At 39.7% G+C, this 20,581-nt stretch overlaps 1 protein-coding gene across 1 annotated transcript in view; it reads left to right on the top strand.

Moving 5' to 3' along the window:
* The window catches only part of RTF1 (RTF1 homolog, Paf1/RNA polymerase II complex component), a 50,822-nt gene that overhangs the window by 11,324 nt on the left and 18,917 nt on the right, over nucleotides 1-20,581 (top strand). The window contains exons 2-4 of the mRNA XM_060618887.3: nucleotides 568-678; nucleotides 14,149-14,296; nucleotides 16,735-16,939. Coding sequence (XP_060474870.1) covers nucleotides 568-678; nucleotides 14,149-14,296; nucleotides 16,735-16,939 — 464 coding nt within the window. The remainder of the gene's footprint in view (nucleotides 1-567; nucleotides 679-14,148; nucleotides 14,297-16,734; nucleotides 16,940-20,581) is intronic.

Raw genomic sequence — 20,581 nt, 5'->3', positions numbered from 1 at the left:
TTCTCATGTAGAAGCCAGCACACTTACTGCTTGTTATCAGACTTGGGGTTAAACACCAAAAATATACCTCGTTTTTTCTGATTCAAGCATTCAAAATAAGAAATGATCTTAGAACCTTGGAGTTTGTCAGCTTATTCAGAACAGCCCACAAATGCTAATTTTCGCATGAATTACAGTAAGAGGATGCTTTGAGTATTAGTTAGCTATACCAGTAAGATCAATGAGCAGATTACCTTTGAAAACATGGTTCTTCTATCAGTTCCTCAGAATTGGTGCTTATGTAGCAGGTTGCAATTTGGGGGTACCCTCCAGTTCAGTTTTCTAGTCACTTTTTCATTTCAGACATACATTTCCCATTAAGAAGAAAGGGGCAGATTTTTGAAAACATTTCTTTAATGCTTAGGAATACTGGCACTTAGTCTGTTTGTGTGGTAAAAGTTCCCATGGTGACATTTTTCGATGGAAAGCACAAAAAGGTAGAAGAGATCTAGGGAAGGTGGGCATTTCTTGTCCTTGAATGTTTTTCTCTGTTGAACAAAATTCATGTGTCTACTTCTGCCCTGTTAGGAGCTTTTGTCCCTGGCAAAGCGGAAGCGCAGTGATTCCGAGGAGAAAGAGCCACCTGTGAGTCAGCCTGCAGCCTCCTCAGACTCTGAGACGTCCAACAGCGATGATGAGGTGGGTGTGCAGGGGCTTGGCCCCAGGGACTGAGTGGTATTTGAGGGTCCTGATCTGGTGGCTTCTGACAGCCGCTGTTCCTTAACCTGAGATTTTACTACCTAAGATCTGCGAGAACTTAGGGAAAGAAAATGGTGTAAAGAAAGCTCTTGAATTGTCATGTTACCTTGTACTGTCATTTACCTAGTGGGCCCCTCTACAGAGCACATGTGGCCATTGTTTACTTGCTTATTTCTAGCCCTGTTGCAAAAGAAGAGGCACAGCCTGTTAGTCTTCATCTCTTTGTTTTATTTTATTTTATTTATTATTTTATTATTTATATTTATTTATTTATTTCAACTTTTTCTTTCCATGTTCGTGTTAGAAAAGAAATTATTTTTTTTTTAGGTGTTCATTTATTTTGAGAGAGAGAGAATGCACACATGCGCCTGCTTGCAAGCAGGGGAGGGGCAGAGAGAGATGGAGAATCCCAAGCAGCCTCTGTGCTCTCAGAACCCAGTGTAAGGCTCAGTCTCACTAATCGTGGGATCATGACCTGAACCAAAATCGAGAGTTGGACGTTTAACTGACTGAGCCCCCTTGGAAGAGAAATTCTGTCAAGAATGCCATATGTTAGGAGCACCTGGCTTGCTCAGTTGGCAGAACATGCAACTCTTAATCCTAGGGTTGTGAGTTTGAGCCTCACGTTGGGTGTGGAGCCTACTTAAAAAAGTTAAAAAAAAGAAAAAAAAGAATGCCATATGTTAGTGGGAAATACTTTAGCAAGATAAGTTTTCTTTGGATGGATTGAATTGATGCCCTCAGAGTGGTGGTTGTAACTTTTAAGGAAGAAAATCCAGCTGTTCATTGTTTAAACCAAGGTGACTTTCCCAAACTGTCTACCACCAAAAAAAGCCCTAAAAGATCTAGAACTTTAATGGAAGAGAGAGACAAGGGGAAAGTTCTTTGAAGCCCTCCTACATGTTCCTCTTTTGATTTAAAATATTTTTTTTCAGGCATCCTTGGGTATGTCATTTGGTTGAGTGTCCCATCTCTTGAGTGTGGCTCAGGTCATGATCCCAGAGTCGTGGGATTGAGCCCTGCATCTGGTTCCATGATGAGTGTGGAGCCTGCTTAAGATTCTCTGTCCCTCTGCCCCTCTCCCCTACTTGCATGTGCACGCTCTGTCTCTATCATAATAAATAAATAAAGTAAGTAAGTACTTTGTTCCTTTTAGTAATTTCCTGGAGAGAGGCCAGATACCCCCTTTCTGTTGAATCTCAAACCCTGCAGTCTAGGAAAGTGTATATATTTTTTAAGTTTACTTATTTATTTTGGGAGAGAGCGAGAACTAGAGAGAGCACAAGGGAGGGGCAGAGAGAGAGGGAGGGAGAGAATCCCAAGCAGGCTGCATACTTTCAGCGCAGATGCAGACTCAGCGCTTAATCTGCTGAACCATGAGATCATAACCTAAGTTGAAATCAAGAGTCAGACGCTTAACGGACTGAACCACCAGGCACCCCAGGAAATATTTTTTTTTAATATGAAGTTTATTGTCAGATTGGTTTCCATGCAACACCCAGTGCTCATCCCAACAGGTGTCCTCCTCAATGCCCATCACCCACTTTACCCTCCCTCCCACCCACCATCAGCCCTCAGTTTATTCTCAGTTTTTAAGAGTCTCTTATGGGGGCGCCTGGGTGGCTCAGTCAGTTAGGTGTCCGACTTTGGCTCAGGTCATGATCTCGTGGTTCACTAGTTCAGGCCCCGCGTCGGGCTCTGTGCTGACAGCTCGGAGCCTGGAGCCTGCTTCTGATTCTGTGTTTCCCTCTCTCTCTGACCCTCCCCCCATTCATGCTCTGTCTCTCTCTGTCTCAAAAGTAAATAAACGTTAAAAAAAAAATTAAAAAAAAAAAAAGAGTCTCTTAAGGTTTGGCTCCCTCCTTCTCTAACTTTTCTTTTTCCCCTTCCCCTCCCCCATGGTCTTCTGTTAAGTTTCTCAGGATCCACATAGGAGTGAAAACATATGGTATCTGTCTTTCTCTGTATGACTTATTTCACTTAGCCTAACACTCTCCAGTTCCATCCACGTTGCTACAAAAGGCCAGATTTCATTCTTTCTCATTGCCAAGTAGTATTCCATTGTGTATATAAACCACAATTTCTTTATCCATTCATCAGTTGATGGACATTTAGGCTCTTTCCATAATTTGGCTATTGTTGAGAGTGCTGCTGTAAACATTGGGGTACAAGTGCCCCTATGCATCAGTCCTCCTGTATCCCTTGGGTAAATTCCTAGCAATGCTATTGCTGGGTCATAGGGTAGTTCTATTTTTCATTTTTTGAGGAACCTCCACACTGTGTTCCAGAGCAGCTGCACCAGTTTGCATTCCCACCAACAGTGCAAGAGGGTTTCCGTTTGTCCACATCCTCTCCAGCATCTATAGTCTCCTGATTTGCTCATTTTAGCCACTCTGACTGGCGTGAGGTGATATCTCAGTGTGGTTTTGATTTGTATTTCCCTGATGAGGAGCGACGTTGAGCATCTCTTCATGTGCCTGTTGGCCATCTGGTTGTCTTCTTTAGAGAAGTGTCTATTCATGTTTTCTGCCCATTTCTTCACTGGATTATTTGTTTTTTGGGTGTGGAGTTTGGTGAGCTCTTTATAGATTTTGGATACTAGCCCTGTGTCTGATATGTCATTTGCAAATATCTTTTCCCATTCTGTCGGCTGCCTTTTAGTTTTTATTGTTTCCTTTGCAGTGCAGAAGCTTTTTTATCTTCATGAGGTCCCAATAGTTCATTTTTGCTTTTAATTCCATTGCCTTTGGAGATGTGTCAAGTAAGAAATTGCTGCGGCTGAGGTCAGAGAGATTTTTTCCTGCTTTCTGCTAGGAAATATTTTTAATGGAGTACTTACTTTGTTTTAAAGTTCCACTAAAGTAAAACATGTTTTTATTATAATGAAGTTTAATTAACAGAACAGTGTTTACCAGTGCCCTGCATATGTTAAATTAGGAATGATTGCATTCTGGTCGACTGTAGTTAAGTTCTCTTAATCTTAAATAATTTAATAGACCTAAAATTGTTTTCCACAGCAAGAGGTAGTGAGTGTGAGTTTTTTTCTGTTTATTTTTAATGGTGGAACTATAATTCCTCTCAAATTGGTAAAATAAATCTGTTAGAAAAGCAGTGGGCTCTTTGAAATAAGTTTTTGCTTTTTCATTTTTCTTAAAAAATATTTAGATAGTACAGGAAAATCCTGAAATAATTCCCTTTCCCACTATTCCTACATCAACTAGTTTTATTTTTCATGTTTCAAAAGTCAGCTTCTGTGAGTCTGTCCCCCACCTCCACTCCCCACCCCCCTGACAATATCCTGTGAAGTTTGAACTCGTGTTGAGTCTGGAATACCCTGTAATATGTTTTTGGTCTTTGCATTTTCTTAAGATACAAGCAATAACTATCCTTTGAGGTATTTGGTTCTCCATATTCCTGTCTTAGATCAGAGTCCCAGGTATGCACTTATTGTAGGGAGTCCCCTTATCCTTTTTAACTGCTTCTACCGGGAGGGTAGAGTCTGTGTCAACCCCACTGCATTAGAGGAGTCCAAAACGTTTACTAGAGTCATCCAGTGTCTATAAAAACCTTTACAGCTTATGGTTCCCTTTGTCATTCATAGCTCCTTAACCAAGTCTGAATGTCCTCACCTTAGAATGCTACCCAACAATTTATGCACTTATTAGAGAAAAAGCCGAGACACAAGCTGCACCCTGCTCAGTGGGGAATGAAACTTTGAGTGACTTTCCCTCACAAAGTTCTTAATTCTTGCTGTTGCCTCCGGGTCCCAGGCCCACCTGCTGCTGGCAACTCTACTCCATTCACTTTCTCCCCCACCCCACTGGGAATAGCAGCCTCTATAACATAGTCATTCTGAAAGGTGCCACTTTGGTTTGCATTATCATCAGTCTTTCACCCAAGCTAATAGCTTAGCACAGATCACCTCAAAGTTAGGGTGAGTATTTCGTTATTTTGGACAGTTAAGCGAACTGTCCAAAAAGATTAAAATAATATATTTTTAAAATCCTGACAACTACTGGAAAACAGTGGTATTACTGTGAACTCAGATTTATGGCTGCCTTAAAGATACTCTAAGGTCGGTAGGGGACTTCTGAGAGATCCTTAGAATGTGAAGTTTGAGATGGAGCCTCTTATTTTTCCCTCTCTCACAATAAATATTTATACATCTTTGTATTACTTCACATACTAAACTAATTTTCTATGTCTTCTGATTTCTGCTATGGCACTTATATCCTTATGACCTAGCTTTTTTGAAATTTGATTGTTAGAGTGGCATTTCTCAGGTGGGGAGCCTATGATCTGAACTCTGTACCAGAGGCTACTCTGGAGTTTTTTTTTTAAATACATCTCCCATCCTTTCTCCCCTTCCATCTCTTTTATTATTTCTTGTCATTAGTAAGCCATGAATACAGATAGAAGTATGTTGGTCCCCTCAGATTTGCTAAGACAGAAAACTGGTCAAGAACAACTGAGTTAGAAGGTTAATGGGTGGTTTGTTATAAGAAGAGACATGCCCTGACTTTAGAGCCTGAAAGTATCTACCTAATTGACCTGGGGCAGGGGAAGGTGTGGGGGCGGGGGGGATAAAGAGAAGTTATGGACATTTCCTATGCAGAAAAAAGTGGGCACGTTGTACATTAAGTGCAAGGTGCAAGTAGGGAGGGAGTAGTAGATGTTTCGCATACAGTATCTTTGCAGGGAGGAAAACCTAAATTTAATGAAAGAGAATATACTTGTGTATTATTTTTTGGTGAAGAGATTATTCTCAGTGATATCTTGGGGGCACGTGTAAAAATAAGAAGCAGGACTCTTTATGTAAGGTTTATATTGACCAAGCTGAGAAATTGGAACGCACAGCTCAGTGGTAGGTAGGTCACAGTGCTATAGTGTGATGTTTGGGTGCTGTCATTTCCTGTCCCTGAAAGCATTTGATAGGGAAAGAGCCAGTAAGGGTGCAAACAGGAGTGGCAGAGAGGAAAAATAACAAGGTCAGGAGGAGAGAGCTAGCAATTGCTCATTGACAAGATGAGGTTTAAAAAAAAAAAAAAAAAGGCCCAAACAAAAAAGTCCATTTGTTAGGAGGAACTGAGTCCTAAATCAAGTAGTTCAGAATCCTTTTTAAAAACATAGTGGATCTTGGGGCGCCTGGCTGGCTCAGTTGGTGGAGCGTGTGATTCTTCATCTTGAGGTTGTAAGTTCAAGCCCCATACTGGGTGTAGAGATTACTTAAAAATCTTAAAAAAGCACAGTGGATCTCCTAGAAACAGCTGAAACTAGATAAGGAAGCTTCAGTTTTCTTGCTTGTAAAAATCACATCAAAAACCAAGAAAATCCTTTTTTATTCAGAGTTGAATAAAACTACATTAGTCAAAGTAAGGAGATAGCTGAATTATCTTCTAATACCCTCTGCCTAAGCAAGAATTATTTTTAAAAGTTTCATGTATAGTCTTGTTTTCAACATTTTTGAGAAATAAAAGCACTTGGCTCAGCCCTGTAGTTCAGTACTTGTCACACCTGTTTTTTATTCCCCAGAACTTCTGTCCATCTTCCTGCTGGTGGTTATGCCCCCACTTGCCTTTTGGAAGACTTTGCTCTTCTTGCTTTTCTCCCATTTCATTTTGCTCTACTGTATTTCTTTCTGAAGCTTCTTCCTTCTCTTTTTTTCTTATCTGATCTTTCAGGTTCTTTCATTTGGATTTAGTTTTGCTCTTTTTCCCCACTCTGTTATCTCTTGGCTGGTTCCAGTATTTTTTTTTTTAACGCTTGTTTATTTTGAGAGAGCACACATGAGCGCACACACGCATGAGAGAGGGGAAGAGAGAGAATCCCAAGCAGGCTCTGAGCTGTCAGCCCAGAGCCTGATGTGGGGCTTGATCCCACAAACCATGAAATCATGACCTGAGCCACAATTGAGAGTTGGACATTCAACCTCCTGAGCCACCCAGGTGCTCCTCCAGTATTTTTTTTTTTTTTTAAGTTTATGTATTTTGAGAGAGAGAAAGCATGTGCACAGGATAGGGGCAGAGAGCGAGGGAGAGTGTTCTCAGCCTAGAGCCTGATATGGGGCTCGATCCCATGACCCGCAAGCTCCGACCTGACCCTAAATCAAGAGTTCGACGCTTAACTGACTGAGCTACCCAGGTGCCCCTCCAGTATTTTTATACTATAACAGTTTGATGTTCTTTTACTTTTTTTTAAATTATTTATTTATTTATTTTGAGGGAGACCGAGACCGTGTGAGTAGGGGAGAGAGAATCCCAAGCAGGCTCCACGCCGCCAGCACAGATCCTGACTCGGGGCTCAAACTCACAAAACCACAAGATCATGACTTGAGCCGAAACCAAGAGTCACATGCTTAACCAGCTGAGCCACCCAAGCATCCCATGATGTTCTTTTACCTATACGATGAACTATTTACTTTTAAATTCATTTAGTAACAGCTCCTCTAGGAAGTTGACTTAGCTATCCAAGAGCATTTTGTGATCGCTTTACCATACAGGTAATACCTAATTAGCACATGCTCTCAAGAAAGGCCTTCACTGCTAAGCTAATATTTCCCTGTGTGTATATTGGTTTATTGAAGTTTTGGTACACAGCATATCTCTGGAACAAGATGCTCCACATAGACGAATTACCCCAGTACTGAAACTAAATCTTTGAAAATTTAAAATATAAAATCACTATACTCAAAGAACTTTTTGAATACTTACCTGGCAGGGGAGATACCATGATCAGGAAGAAATTTTTGATAGGTATTAGTATATAAGTTTTTCTTGCTGATTTAGTCAACTATTATGAATGGCAGTTGTATTGTGAAATATGGACTTCCAAAATAACTGAGCTGTGTAGTTTATGCATTTTATGCCTTCTCTTTCTCCTCTGTTAACGTAGGTAAGAAGTGGCCATCGTTCTCCCCTCTTGGTAGTCTCTCTGCTTCCATCTTCCTGCATCTGATCTGCTCTGGGGTCAGGAGACCAGATGACCCTCTAGAGTTTAGGTTGGAAAACTCTGCTTTAGTGTTTGAATTTAGCGACAGCTATTTGGATTGCTTACACCCTTTTTTTTTTTTTTTTTTCCTCCCTTAAACATACTTCTTGGTTCTCGGCTATGTAGATAACCAGACAGTAGCACCTCTTTTATCTACACACCATAAAATCTCATCATTAGAATTTGGAAAAATGAAGTGATTTTCATGGACCACTTGCTCAGACTTGTTTACATTCTGACACTTCCACCAAACAGTGGAATGGAGGTACTGATTATCTTTCACATTTTTTTTTTTTATGACTTCTGTTTCACTTTTGTTTTTGTCTCTATACCAGACTGTAAGTTTTTGTGACTGCGTTTAGGGATTCTCTGTTTTCCAGTTAAATACATGTGATGCCTGATTACAGAATACAGTAGTATCTTTTGTACTTTGTCGGATTAATTACACAGTAGAAGGAAAAAGAAAGCCGAGCTATCCTTCATATTCTTTATATCTTTCATACTCTTTAATATTCTGTTACATTGCATTTACTTTTCAACTCTGCTGACCCTTATCTACCTTCAGGGGGAAAAAAAAACATAAATCAGGAACCATGTCCTCCCCATATACCTCTTTGCTGGCCACTGTCAAGGTCTAGAATAATGATTACAGAATCCTTTAGACAGTTGCTTTGACTTAGTATAACACTCAGTTTATGAAGAATCCTACACCTTTAAAAACCCACACAGTCATAGAGATCTGGATTCCCCTATTTCACTTATGAAAACAGGCTAACAGAAGTTCTGATTTCCTTTTCCCATCATAAAATAGTAGTATCCTGCCTTAATACAGAACTTCCTGGATTCTGGAGTGTGCTGTGTACTTCTCTTATTCTGTCTCCTTTGAGTCTCAAACCACCCTGATAGGTGGTCAAGGCAGTATTATTATTTCTACTTTAGAGATAAGTAGTCTCAGGTTGAGGGTTAGGGCTGAATTCCATTTACCCCCAATTTCAGTGTGGTTTATCACTAGCCCAACTGTTCTTGAATACTACTCACCTCAGTGTATTTCATTTTACTTGTAAATTCATTTCAGAGTAACTGGCCTGCAGTGGTTTCTACTCTGGATTCTGAGACCTAGAATATGATCTTCCTTGCCCGTTAGAGATAGCCTCTCTGAAATATATTTATTTTTTAAGTTAATTTATTTAATTTATTTAATTTGAGAGAACGAGAGCAGGGGAGGGGCAGAGAGAGGGAGAGAAAATCCCAAGCAGTCTCCGCACCGTCAGTGCAGAGCCTGATGCAGGGCTCGAGCTCTCGAACCACGAGATCATGACCTGAGCCAAAATCAAGAGTCAAATGCTTAACCAACTGAGCCATCCAGGTACCCAGCCTCTCTGAAATCTTGAAGTTTCTTTGCTTTTCTGCCTCAGGATGTTCAAAGTCCTCAGCCTCTCCATCTATCCAAATCCAAAGCAACCACTTGCCATCCCATGTTCTTTCCTGTCTGTCAGCTGGGTGCCAATGAGGTCAGCTGCTTCTCAGAGTAGGACCTGCTTATACCACCCTCACATACTCAGGCTGGCACAGGGTTGTAGTACTAACCTCCCTTATATCATTAGATAATGCTGCCATTATAGTAGTTATTACATCAGTGAGAGTCAAAGTGCTAATCTCTTTTAATAGTTAAGAAAACACCTTCATTCCAGTCTCTGTTTTAGGTTTTCTTGACTGCCTGCATACATGATGCTTTCTTGGTGATGTGTGTCAGCCCACCTCCATGTAGAATGCCTGAGAGAACAGGAAGTCATGTATATGACAGTCCTGACTGGTAACATATATATCCTTGCCCTTTCCCAGATTGTTTCTGAGCACCTGTCACTGGGGGGGTGCCCTGGCCTTTGTACTCAGATGCCCATCAGCAGGAATTCATCTTCTCGTTCTTGCCTTCTGTGTGGTGCATTTTAGGGCATTTTTAGGGTCAGAGCAGAGCCTGCCTTTCAGTAGAGTCACAGTTCCCAAAACAAATTTTAAAATGCCTCATCATTTCCTGTACTCTCTGCTGGATGGGGAAAGCCTAAAAGTATCCCTTTTAATCCTGTCCTTTACTCTTTAGACTTCCATTTACTACCTACCACACTCTGACAGTGAAAGAATATTCCTTCTGTCTTAGAGTCAACAGAGTAAGGCTTTTGCAGGGACAGGGGAGCAATCTCTGGGCGATATAACTGGATTAAGATATTTCTGTATTAAAAAAATACAGATGTTGCTGTTGTTGATGTTGTTTGCCATAAGCCTTGACACTGTCCTTTATGGTTTATCAGAGACTGTGATCTTGGGAGAAGAGATGCTGAGTAAATATTTTAAATAGGTGCTTAGACCGGAAACATTCAGGAACCTGTGGTTTATGAGAGTAAATGTAAAATATGACAAATGTGATCTGAAACTAATATACCACTGTATGTTAACTATACTGGAATCAAAATAAAATAAAATAACAAAAATAAATGTGATCTATTCTCCAGAAAAAAAAAAATCTTTGGAAGATTATTGGAACTCATTTGAAGTCTTTCTCTATGAAATAATAATACATGAGTAATAATGAGACTGGCCCCCAGATTTTAAGTGATTGTTTATCTTTGGGTGGTGAACTACAAGTGTTTTTTGTTGTTTTTTTTCTTTTTTTTTTTTAACTTTAAAAATGCTTTCCTATGTATTCAAACGTTCATATAATGAACATACATTGTTTTTAAAATTAGATTTTGGGGCTCCTAAGTGGCTCAGTCAGTTGAGGGTTGGACTCTTGGTTTCAGCTCAGGTCATGATCTTGTGGTTTTTTTGGGTTTGAGCCCCAGTCAGGCTCTGTGCTGGCCAGGTGGCATGGAGCCTGCTTAGGATTCTCTCCCTCTCTCTCCTCCCCCACACCTCCGCCTTTTCCCCACTCGTGCTGTCTCTCTTTCTCAAATAAAATAAATAGGTTTAAAAATTTTTTTCTTATTAATCTTTATTTATTTTTGAGAGACAGAGCATGAACAGGGGAGGGGCAGAGAGAGAGGGAGACACAGAATCCGAAGTAGGCTTCAGGCTCTGAGCTGTCAGCACGGAACCTGATGCGGGGCTCAAACTCACAAACCGTGACATCATGACCTGAGCTGAAGTCAGACACTTAACTGACTGAGCCACCCAGGTACCCCAAAATAAAATTCGATTTTATTTATTTTTTTTTTTTTAATTTAAAAAAATTTTTTAATGTTTATTTATTTTTGAGACAGAGAGAGACAGAGTGCAAGCGGGGGAAGGGCACAGAGAGAGGGAGACACAGAATCTGAAACAGGTTCCAGACTCTGAGCTGTCAGCACAGAGCCCGACACGGGGCTCGAACCCATGAACCGTGAGATCATGACCTGAGCCGAAGTCGGACGCTTAACCGACTGAGCCACCCAGGTGCCCCTAAAATTCGATTTTAAAGATTTATCGAAAATTGGATACTTTTTTAGAAAGTAAATATACAAACACCTTAGTCCAGCCTCTCAGTCCTGAAAGGCACATTTGTAAGAATTTGTGTTCTTTGAAAAAAAAATCTTTTTTTCTTTCTTTTTTTTTTTTTTTTTGAGAGAGAGCTTGCACACACATCGGCAGGGGAGGAGCATAGGGAAAGGGAGAGAGAGAATCTTAAGCAGGCTTCATGCTATCAGCACGGAGCCTGACAGGCTTAATCTCATGACTGTGAGATCATGACCTGAGCTGAAATCAAGAGCCAGATCTTAACCAACTGAGCCACTCAGGTGCCCCTAGAATTTGTACCTTTTAAAGTAAAGTCACCTATGTTATTACAGTTCCCCTAAAACCCTGTCACATATAAATGAACTTGGTTGTTCGCCAGTGGCATGACAGACCCTGTTGAGTCAGCGTCATGGGAGATGAGGTCGCTTTATTGTCTCACTTCTTTTGAAATTGTAGGAAGGAAAAAAACGAGGTTCCCTTTGCTTGCTCAGGTTTAGCCAGGTCAGGAAAGCCCTTTTTAAGTGAAAACATTTTATTTTCTTCTATTTTTTTTGGTAATATTTACTTTTTTATTTTTGAGAGAATGTGCACGTGTGCTCAGGCCAGGGAGGGGTAGAGTGAGGCAGGGGGAGAGAGAATCCCAAGAAGGCTGCACGGTGTCAGTGCAGAGCCCAATAGGGGGTTTGCTCTCATGAACCACGACATTATGACCTGAGCTGAAATCAAGAGTTGGTTACTTAACTGATTGAGCCACCCAGGTGCCCCAAGACCTAGCCACCCTTAACGCATGTGTGATGTTGGTAGCTAACCTTTACCCTCTCAGCCTCTTCATATTCTCAGTGGTAGAAGTACAAAGGGCCAAGACACTGGAAGAGGTTTCATAACTAACCAATAAATATTGACTACCTATTATGTTTGTTGTTGTGCTATTTCTTATAACCAAAGACAGTACAAAAGGTGTTTTATGCATTATTGCCTGTAGAAAGATACATATTGTCAGCATAGGAAGTTGATACATTTTAACTCAGTTAACTAAGAAATTGAACCCTTTGGCCTCTTTTGGATTCTTTCACACTGACCTAAAAATTATCTTCCTTGAGTGATTAAAATGTGAAATGGTTGAAAAGTAGGCTTCAGAGGAGAAGCATTGGGATTTCTTTCTAAATAGTGATGTAGGTGTTGAAATGTTAAAGCTTGAGAGGTAAATTCACTTCTAAAGGAGAGTTGCTGTCCATTCGTTTAATATATCATTCTAGAACATGTGGCTGGGTTTTTTACCCCCACTTTTCCCTTCTTCCTAACTCTTAAGTACACAAATAAGTAGCAATTAAAATGAGGGTAAATTAAAACAAAAAATCAAAAGATTAAAATCCCCTTCACAATATTTTAGTCTGGCAGTGTGTGGGTTCTTACGAATAGCTCATAAAGGAGGCACCTGGGTGGCTTAGTCAGTTGAGCATCCGACTTCGGCTCAGGTCATGATTTCACAGTTCATGAGTTCGAGGCTCACACCCAGCTCACTGCTGTCACCTTGTCAGTACAGAGCTCGCTTCTGATCCTCTATCCCTTTCTCTCTGCCCCTCCCCCACTTGCACTCTCCCAAAAATAAATACATATTAAAAAAAAAAAAAAGAATAGCTCAGAAGGAACGTTTTTCTTTCTTTCTTCCTTTCTTTCTTTCTTTCTTTCTTTCTTTCTTTCTTTCTTTCTTTCTTTTTAAGTTTGTTTATTTTTGAGAGCGAGAGCAAACACATGCGCTTTCAGCTCAAAGCCCAGTGCTGGTTTCTGTCTCACAAACCATGAGATCATGTCCTGAGCTGAAATCAGGAGTCCAGTGCTTAACCAGCTGAGCCACCCAGGCACCCACAGCAATATTTCTAAGATGGAAACACCATCAGAACTATCCCTCCCCCTGCCCCCAAAATACACCTCCAAAATAAATTTACTTCTGATCTTAACTGTTGTGAGGTAGGAGATTAATTTATGATTACATTATAGAAGAAGCAAAGACTTTGTTAAATAGTAAACGTAGACATTTTATATTAATACCGGATCTATTCAATGTGATGCTGGAAAGACAAGGATTATTTTTTGTAGTACATAAAATAAAGAGGTATGGTTTAACATAACCAAATAGTATTTGTGAATTTTTAAAGTAATCACATAGTCCTTTTATAATTAAAGTGCTTGATGAAGGCAATTTTATTGGCCTTGTGGTAATTGTGTATTACCTGCCTGTTATTTGATAACACAAATTTCAAGATCCTTCTATTTAGACGTAACATCTCCTGTGGATGATACAATTTAAACATCATGTTGTAGTGTTATATATTGAGGTTGAAAAAAGAAAAATAAACACATGTATATATATTTAACAATCTACTCTCTGCCTCCTTGCAGTTGGTACCAGTGCTCCCATCCATGCCAGGGATCGGCCCTTATCCTTTCTGTGCTTTGTACAGTTTTCTCCTGCTAACAAGCTTTATTCCCTGCCTTCCTGGGACCCATTCCAGAATTAAACCATCCTGTGTATAAAACCCGCACATACCAGCCCCTAGCAATTACTTCCCTCTCTGCCACAGGAAGCATTAGAAGCTGTGTTTTGTACCAACTTAGTTAGTTCAGTTGATTTGCCCTAAGTTTCACATCTTTGTATTTCTGTTGTGATTTAAAAAAAATAACATTACTTAAATTTTATGTTGATTATATCTGTTATCTACTATCTCTCAGAAATTACAAATTGGGAGTTCTGAAGTTTTAAAACCAGGGTTTCAAAAATCCATACCGTTCTTCATATAAAGTATATTTGTTTTGGGTCAAAAATAGTAGAGACTCTTGTAATCATTTTGATGAATATCAGAGACTCAACTCTTGACTTTTCTAGCTTTTCCCAATAAAGTGCCTGTTTCAGTTTTCCTTTTTCTTTTCTGCTTGTAGTGGACATTTGGGAGCAATAAAAATAAGAAGAAAGGAAAGGCCAGAAAAATAGAGAAGAAAGGAACCATGAAGAAACAAGCCAACAAAACTGCTTCCTCAGGCAGTTCGGATAAAGACAGTTCTGCTGAGAGCTCAGCCCCTGAGGAAGGTGAGCCAAGCAGCCCAGACCTGGGGGTGAACCCCCACTCTTGCCAGGTTGAAGCTACAGAGTCAGAAATGGGGGGGAAAGGGGCCTGCATTACAGCATCGCCCCTGTCTTTTTTTTTTTTTTTAAACGTTTATTTATTTTTGAGACAGAGACAGAGCATGAACGGGGAAGGGTCAGAGAGAGAGGAAGACACAGAATCCGAAGCAGGCTCCAGGCTCTGAGCTGTCAGCACAGAGCCCGACGCGGGGCTCGAACTCACAGACCGCAAGATCGTGACCTGAGCCAAAGTTGAACGCTTAACTGACTGAGCCACCCAGGCGCCCCTCATCGCCCCTGTCTTTATTGCAGTGGTCCATAACCTTTTCAGTGGTCATGGATCCTTTGAGAATCTGAATGAAGCAAGGAAAACAGATACAATTCCAAAGGGTTAGTGAGACCCCTGAAGCCCATCCAGGAAACCTATGAGGACTTCCTGCATTAGAGTCTCAACCCACTTTACCCTGAGTGTATTCCCCTTTCTAATGTTTTTTATTTTTGAGAGACAGAGACAGAGCAGAGCGGGAGAGGGCAGAGAGAATGGGAGACATAGAATCCGAAGCAGGCTCCAGGCTCTGAGCTGTCTGCACAGAGCCCAATGCGGGGCTTGAACCCACAGACAGCGAGATCATGACCTGAGCTGAAGTCAGACACTTAACCGACTGAGCCTCCCAGGCGCCCCTTTCATTTCTTTTCCTTTACACATGCATAGTCTGGCCAGGGAGAAAAATCCCTGAACCAGATACAAACTCTGTTTGAAAAAAAAAAAAAAAAAAAAATGTTCTTGAGGCACCTGGGTGGCTCAGTTGGTTGAGTGTCCTACTTCAGCTCAGGTCAAGATCTCACAGTCCATGAGTTCAAGCCCTGTGTCGGGTTCTGTGCTGATAGCTTAGAGCCTGGAGCCTGCTTCAGATTCTGTCTCCCTCTCTCTCTGCCCCTCCCCTGCTTTCTCTCTCTTTCTCTCTAAAAAATAAATAAAGATTAAAAAAAATTTTTTTTAATGTTCTTATTTTGAAATCAAGTGCAGAATTTTTGCTAATACTAGAATGAAGGTGAACTTGTTCCAAGACTAGAATGATAAACTTTACATTTCTTTTAAGAAATAACATGTATGTACAAACTGGCTTGTATAGAATTAGTCCAACCTGGTTTTAAGCACATGCCTGTGAAGGTTTGATCGAATTGAGTCAAGCAGAGTTCTTATTAAATTGCTAGTTTAACTTTATACTCATTTGTAATGTATACTGCCTTTTTCCATCACCACTTATCCTGTCAAGATCCAGTTTCATTGGGAATTCACCAGTCAGTGTCATGACTCATTAAACACTGAATTTTTTTAATACTAACTAATAGATGTAGAAGAAATGATAGAAGATCACTGTTTTTCAACCATCATGGTAACAATTGCTTTACTTAAGAATTGTGAGTATTAAAACCACTGGATGAAAGTTTGTTGGAGAACAAGCTGTTTACACAGTCTCAAAGTATCTTCTTAACTTCAAAGGAGAAAAGGGTGCCTTTACAAAGGAAAAAATCTGGGGGATACTACCTAACCAAGTAATCCAAATTACTGCCACTACTTATAGAACAAACATATGTCAGGTGCTTCCTGATGAAATATTTTAAAAAGATACTTTAAAAATCACTTATGGAGCCTGGAGCCTGTTTCCGATTCTGTGTCTCCCTCTCTCTCTGCCCCTCCCCCATTCATGCTCTGTCTCTCTCTGTCCCAAAAATAAATAAAAAACGTTGAAAAAAAGAAAGTGTTTAAAAATCACTTATGGATTATTGCCAAAAATTCGTAACCTGAATAGTTTGTTGTTGAAACCAGCCAGCCCAAGTTGGAGAACATTTGACAACAGAATTTATTTAAATTTGAATTAGTTAAAAATTAAATAAAATTTAAAATTGAGTTTTTCAATGAGTTGTACTAGCCATATTTCAATTGCTCAGTAGCCACACGTGGCTTCTGTTCAGATAGACAGTATTTTCGTTATCACCTCACAGAATTTTCTTAGATAGTTCAGGCTTATACTCTTCAAAGATTCAATGGCATATGAGGCACCTGTCTGGCTTAGTTGGTTAAACGTCCGACTTCAGCTCGGGTCATGATCTCGCGGTCCGTGAGTTTGAGCCCCGCGTCGGGCTCTGTGCTGACAGCTCAGAGCCTGGAGCCTGTTTTGAATTCTGTGTCTCCCTCTCTCTCTGACCCTCCCCCGTTCATGCTCTGTCTCTCTCTGTCTCAAAAATAAAAATAAACGTTAAAAAAAAAAATCATTAAAAAAAAAAAAAGAAGAAAGCAGAGGAGATAGTGATTATCAACACCGGGGTGGGGGGGGGGGTTCCCCTGTGTGGCCCTAGTCTTCTGTAGCATAACCTAATCTTGCGTTTCGGCCTTGTAGGTGAAGTGTCAGACTCTGATAGCAACAGCTCCTCCTCCAGTTCAGATTCAGACTCTTCTTCAGAAGATGAAGAGTTCCATGATGGCTATGGAGAAGACCTCATGGGTGATGAGGAAGACAGGGCCCGTCTGGAGCAGATGACAGAGAAGGAGCGAGAGCAAGAACTGTTCAACCGCATAGAGAAGAGGGAGGTGTTGAAAAAAAGGTAAGGTTGTGACTTCTTAATGATAAAATAATTCTCCAAAATTCACATTTGCAGCCCATCATCCCAGGATTCAAGACTTAGAACTTCTTATGATTTGTGAGTTACATATCTGATCTTCTTTTCAGCATGGTTTATGTATTTTTGTTTAAAGTCTCAAACATTAAATTGCTTTTTGATAGTCAAAAGCTGCTTCGTTGTTTTCTGAATTACTTTTGCCTTATTTAAATGGTAAAAGTTCTTCCTTATCTCATAAAAGAATCTCACGGTAAAAATAAACATGCTTTGGGGCGCCTGGCTGTCTCAGTCAGTGGAGCATGTGACTCTTGATCTCGGGGTTGTGAGTTCAAGCCCCATGTTGGGTGTAGAGATTACTTAAAAAAATTTTTTTTAAAGAAATAAACGTGCTTTTTGTCTCTAGAGATAAAATTGTCCTCAGAAGTAGGAACCTTTTCTGCCTACTTAATGTCATGAAAGAAAAACAGAATTTGTTCTGATAGCAGTTAGTTCCATTTCATCTGGGAGCCTGGGTTCCCTTGTGGAGACCATATTAAGTATAGTAAGTTATCCTAAGCAAGAATGTTTGGCTTTCAGTCAGCTGCAAGTAATAGACATTTGTTTTGAGTATAAATGCTTCTGAGGTTACCTGTTTTGGAACAAACAGGACAGAAGAAACTGCTGGAATTGCCCAGATGGTTAGGGATGACTTAAAGTTTGTATTTCTTTACAGTAGAGAGCAGAGGGTCTTCTATAAGGCCATCAAAGCCCTATATTAAAATCACATAGTAACTCGAGAGTAAGGGGTGGCTTATCTCCAGCTTGGTTTTTATATTTTTCACCTTATATGAATGAGGCAATTGACTGAGTCAGTGCCTTTTTTTAGTGACTAGAGGAAATGTTTACAGAAATGATAAATAAGATGGAAGCTCAGAGCCATACACAGAAAATTGAGATTTTTTTTTTTTGTAGTTCATTTGTTTAGCTATATGACAGTGCAGTGGTGTAACTCAGTAACTTTCTCCTTTTCACTTAATAAGTTTTTATGTGGATCTCATTTAATCTTAATAACGATCTTTATATGTAAACACCATTAGCATCCCACTTTATAACCAACAGCACCAGTAGTGAGATCCTCTGTTCAGTAATGAGATCCTTGTTAGGTTCTTCACCTATTGTAGGGCTGCCTCTTTTAAAAAAAATTTTAAGGGTGTGTAGGTAGCATAAAAGGCTCTGTGCTGACAGCAGGGAGCCCGAGTGTGGGGCTTGAACTCATAAACTGTGAGACAATGACCCAAGCCAAACTCGGACGCTCAACGGACTGAGCCACCCAGGCGCCCCAAGAGTCTTAGAGTTTTAGATCATTGATCCATTTTTAGATCATTTTTTTATGTGTTGTGAGGTAGGCATCCAGTTTTATTCTTTGGCATCTAGGCATCCAGTTAGTCTCAATACCACTTGAAGAGACTCTTCCTTTCCACAGTCTTGACACACTTTTCAAAAATCAGTCCTTACATATATAGGTTTATTTGTTACCTCTCAGTTCTATTCTTTTTATCTATATGTCTGTCTTACATGGTTTTGTTTACTGTAGCCATAGCCGTGTGGTCCATTTTTAACTTGGGAAGTGTGAGTCCTCCAACTTTGCTTTTCTTTTTCAAAATTGTTTTGGCTATGTGGGGCCCTTTGCATTTCCATATGAAATATGTAATATCAGCTTGTCCATTTCTGCAAAAGTGAAAAAAGCAGTTGGGATTTTTACAGTTGGGAAATTGTGTTGAATCTGTATATATATCAAATTTGGAAATGTTGCCATCCTAACAATATTAACTCTTTCCATGAACCTGGTATCTTTCTACTTATTTAGGTATTCTTTAATTTCTTTAAACACTGTTTTACAGTTTTTGGTGTAGAAGGCTAGCACTTGTTAAGTTTATTCCTAAATGTTGTATTCTTTTGGATGCTATTATAAATTGAATTGTTTTCTTTGTTTCATTTTCAGATTGCTCCTTGTAATATATAGAAATACAGTTAATTATTGTATATTGATCCTTCCCCTTCCAAACTTGCTGAGATCATTTATTAGTTTTTAGTAGATTCCTTTAGGTTTTCTATACATAAGATCATGTTATCTGCAAAAAAAGATAAATTTGGGGGCTTCTGGGTGGCTCAGTTGGTTAACGGTCCAATTTCAGCTTAGGTCATGATCTCACAGTTTGTGAGTTTCAGCCCTGAGTCAGGCTCTGTGCTGACAGCTGCGAGCCTGGAACCTGCTTTGGATTCTCTGTCTCTCTGTCTCTCTGCCCCTCCCCTGTTCACACTTTATCCCTCTCTCTCCCTCTCTATCTCTCTCTCTCTCTCTCTCTCAAAAATAAATATTAAGACATTAAAATTAATTTTTAAAAATAAATTTTATTTCTTCCTTTCAAATATGAATTCCTTTTATTTTTCTTGTCCTCCTGTATCATGTTGAGGAGGAAGAGTGAGAGCATCCTTGTCTTATTCCTGATCTATGGTGGAAAGCGTTCAGTGTTTCATCATTAAGTGTTATATTACCTGTGGGTTTCTCATAGATGGCTTTTGTCCATTTGAGGAAGTTTCCTTCTACTCCTAGTTTGTTGAGAGTTTTTATCAAGACAGGTTGTTGGATTTTGTCAAAAATATTTTCTGGGTCTGTTGAGATAGTTGCGAAATTTTTGTGCTTTATTAATAATCGATATATTACAATGATTGATTTTCTTATGTTGAATCAACCTTGCATATCTGGGATAAATCCCACTTGGTCATGGTATGTCATCCTTTTTATAAGTTGCTGGGTTTCATTTTCTGCTGTTTTGTTGAGTTTTATGTCAGTATTCGTAAGAGATATTAAGCTATACTTTTCTTTTAATGTCATTGTCTCGTTTTGGTGTCAGGGTAATACCGGCCTCACAGAATGATTTGAGAAGTGTTTCCTCTTCTTTTTTTTTTTGAAAGAGTTTGTGAAGAATTGGTGTTAATTCTTTTTTTAAATGTTTAGGAGGATTCTTCAGGGACACCATGTGGGCATAAGCTTTTCTTTGTGGGAAGTTTTAAAATTACTATTTCAATCTCTTATTACAGATTAGTCTAGATTTTTCTGTTTTTTTCTTGAATCGGTTTTGATGGTTTTTGGCTTTCTAGAGATTTTTCCCATTCCATCCAAATTACCTACTGTTGCCATACAGTTGTGCATAGTGTTCCCTTTTGGTATCTTTTTTATTTCTGTATGGTTGATGGTGTTGTCTCTTGTTTCATACCTGATTTTAGTAATTTGAATCTTCTGTCGTTTTATCTGCGCCAATTTAGATAAAGGTTTATCAGTTTTGTTGATCTTTTCAAATAGTCAACTTCTGGTTTCATTGATTATCTCTATTGTACTCCAATTCCATGTTTCATTAATTCCTGCCATAATCTTTATTAATTCTTTTTTTCTGCCTGGTTTACATTTAGTTTGCTCTTCTTTTTCCACTCTGTTAAGGTACAGGTTAAGTTACTGATTTGAAATCTTTCTCCTCCTTCTCCTCCTCCTCCTCCTCCTCCTCCTCCTCCTCCTCTTCCTCTTCCTCTTCCTCTTCCTCATTCTCATCCTCTTTCTCCTCCTCTTCCTCCTCCTCTTCTTCCTCCTCT

This window comes from Panthera onca, chromosome B3 (genome assembly GCF_046562875.1).
Source record: "Panthera onca isolate mPanOnc1 chromosome B3, mPanOnc1 haplotype 2, whole genome shotgun sequence".
NCBI classification, from domain to species: Eukaryota; Metazoa; Chordata; class Mammalia; order Carnivora; family Felidae; genus Panthera; species Panthera onca.
This window is presented reverse-complemented; position numbering and strand designations above follow the sequence as displayed.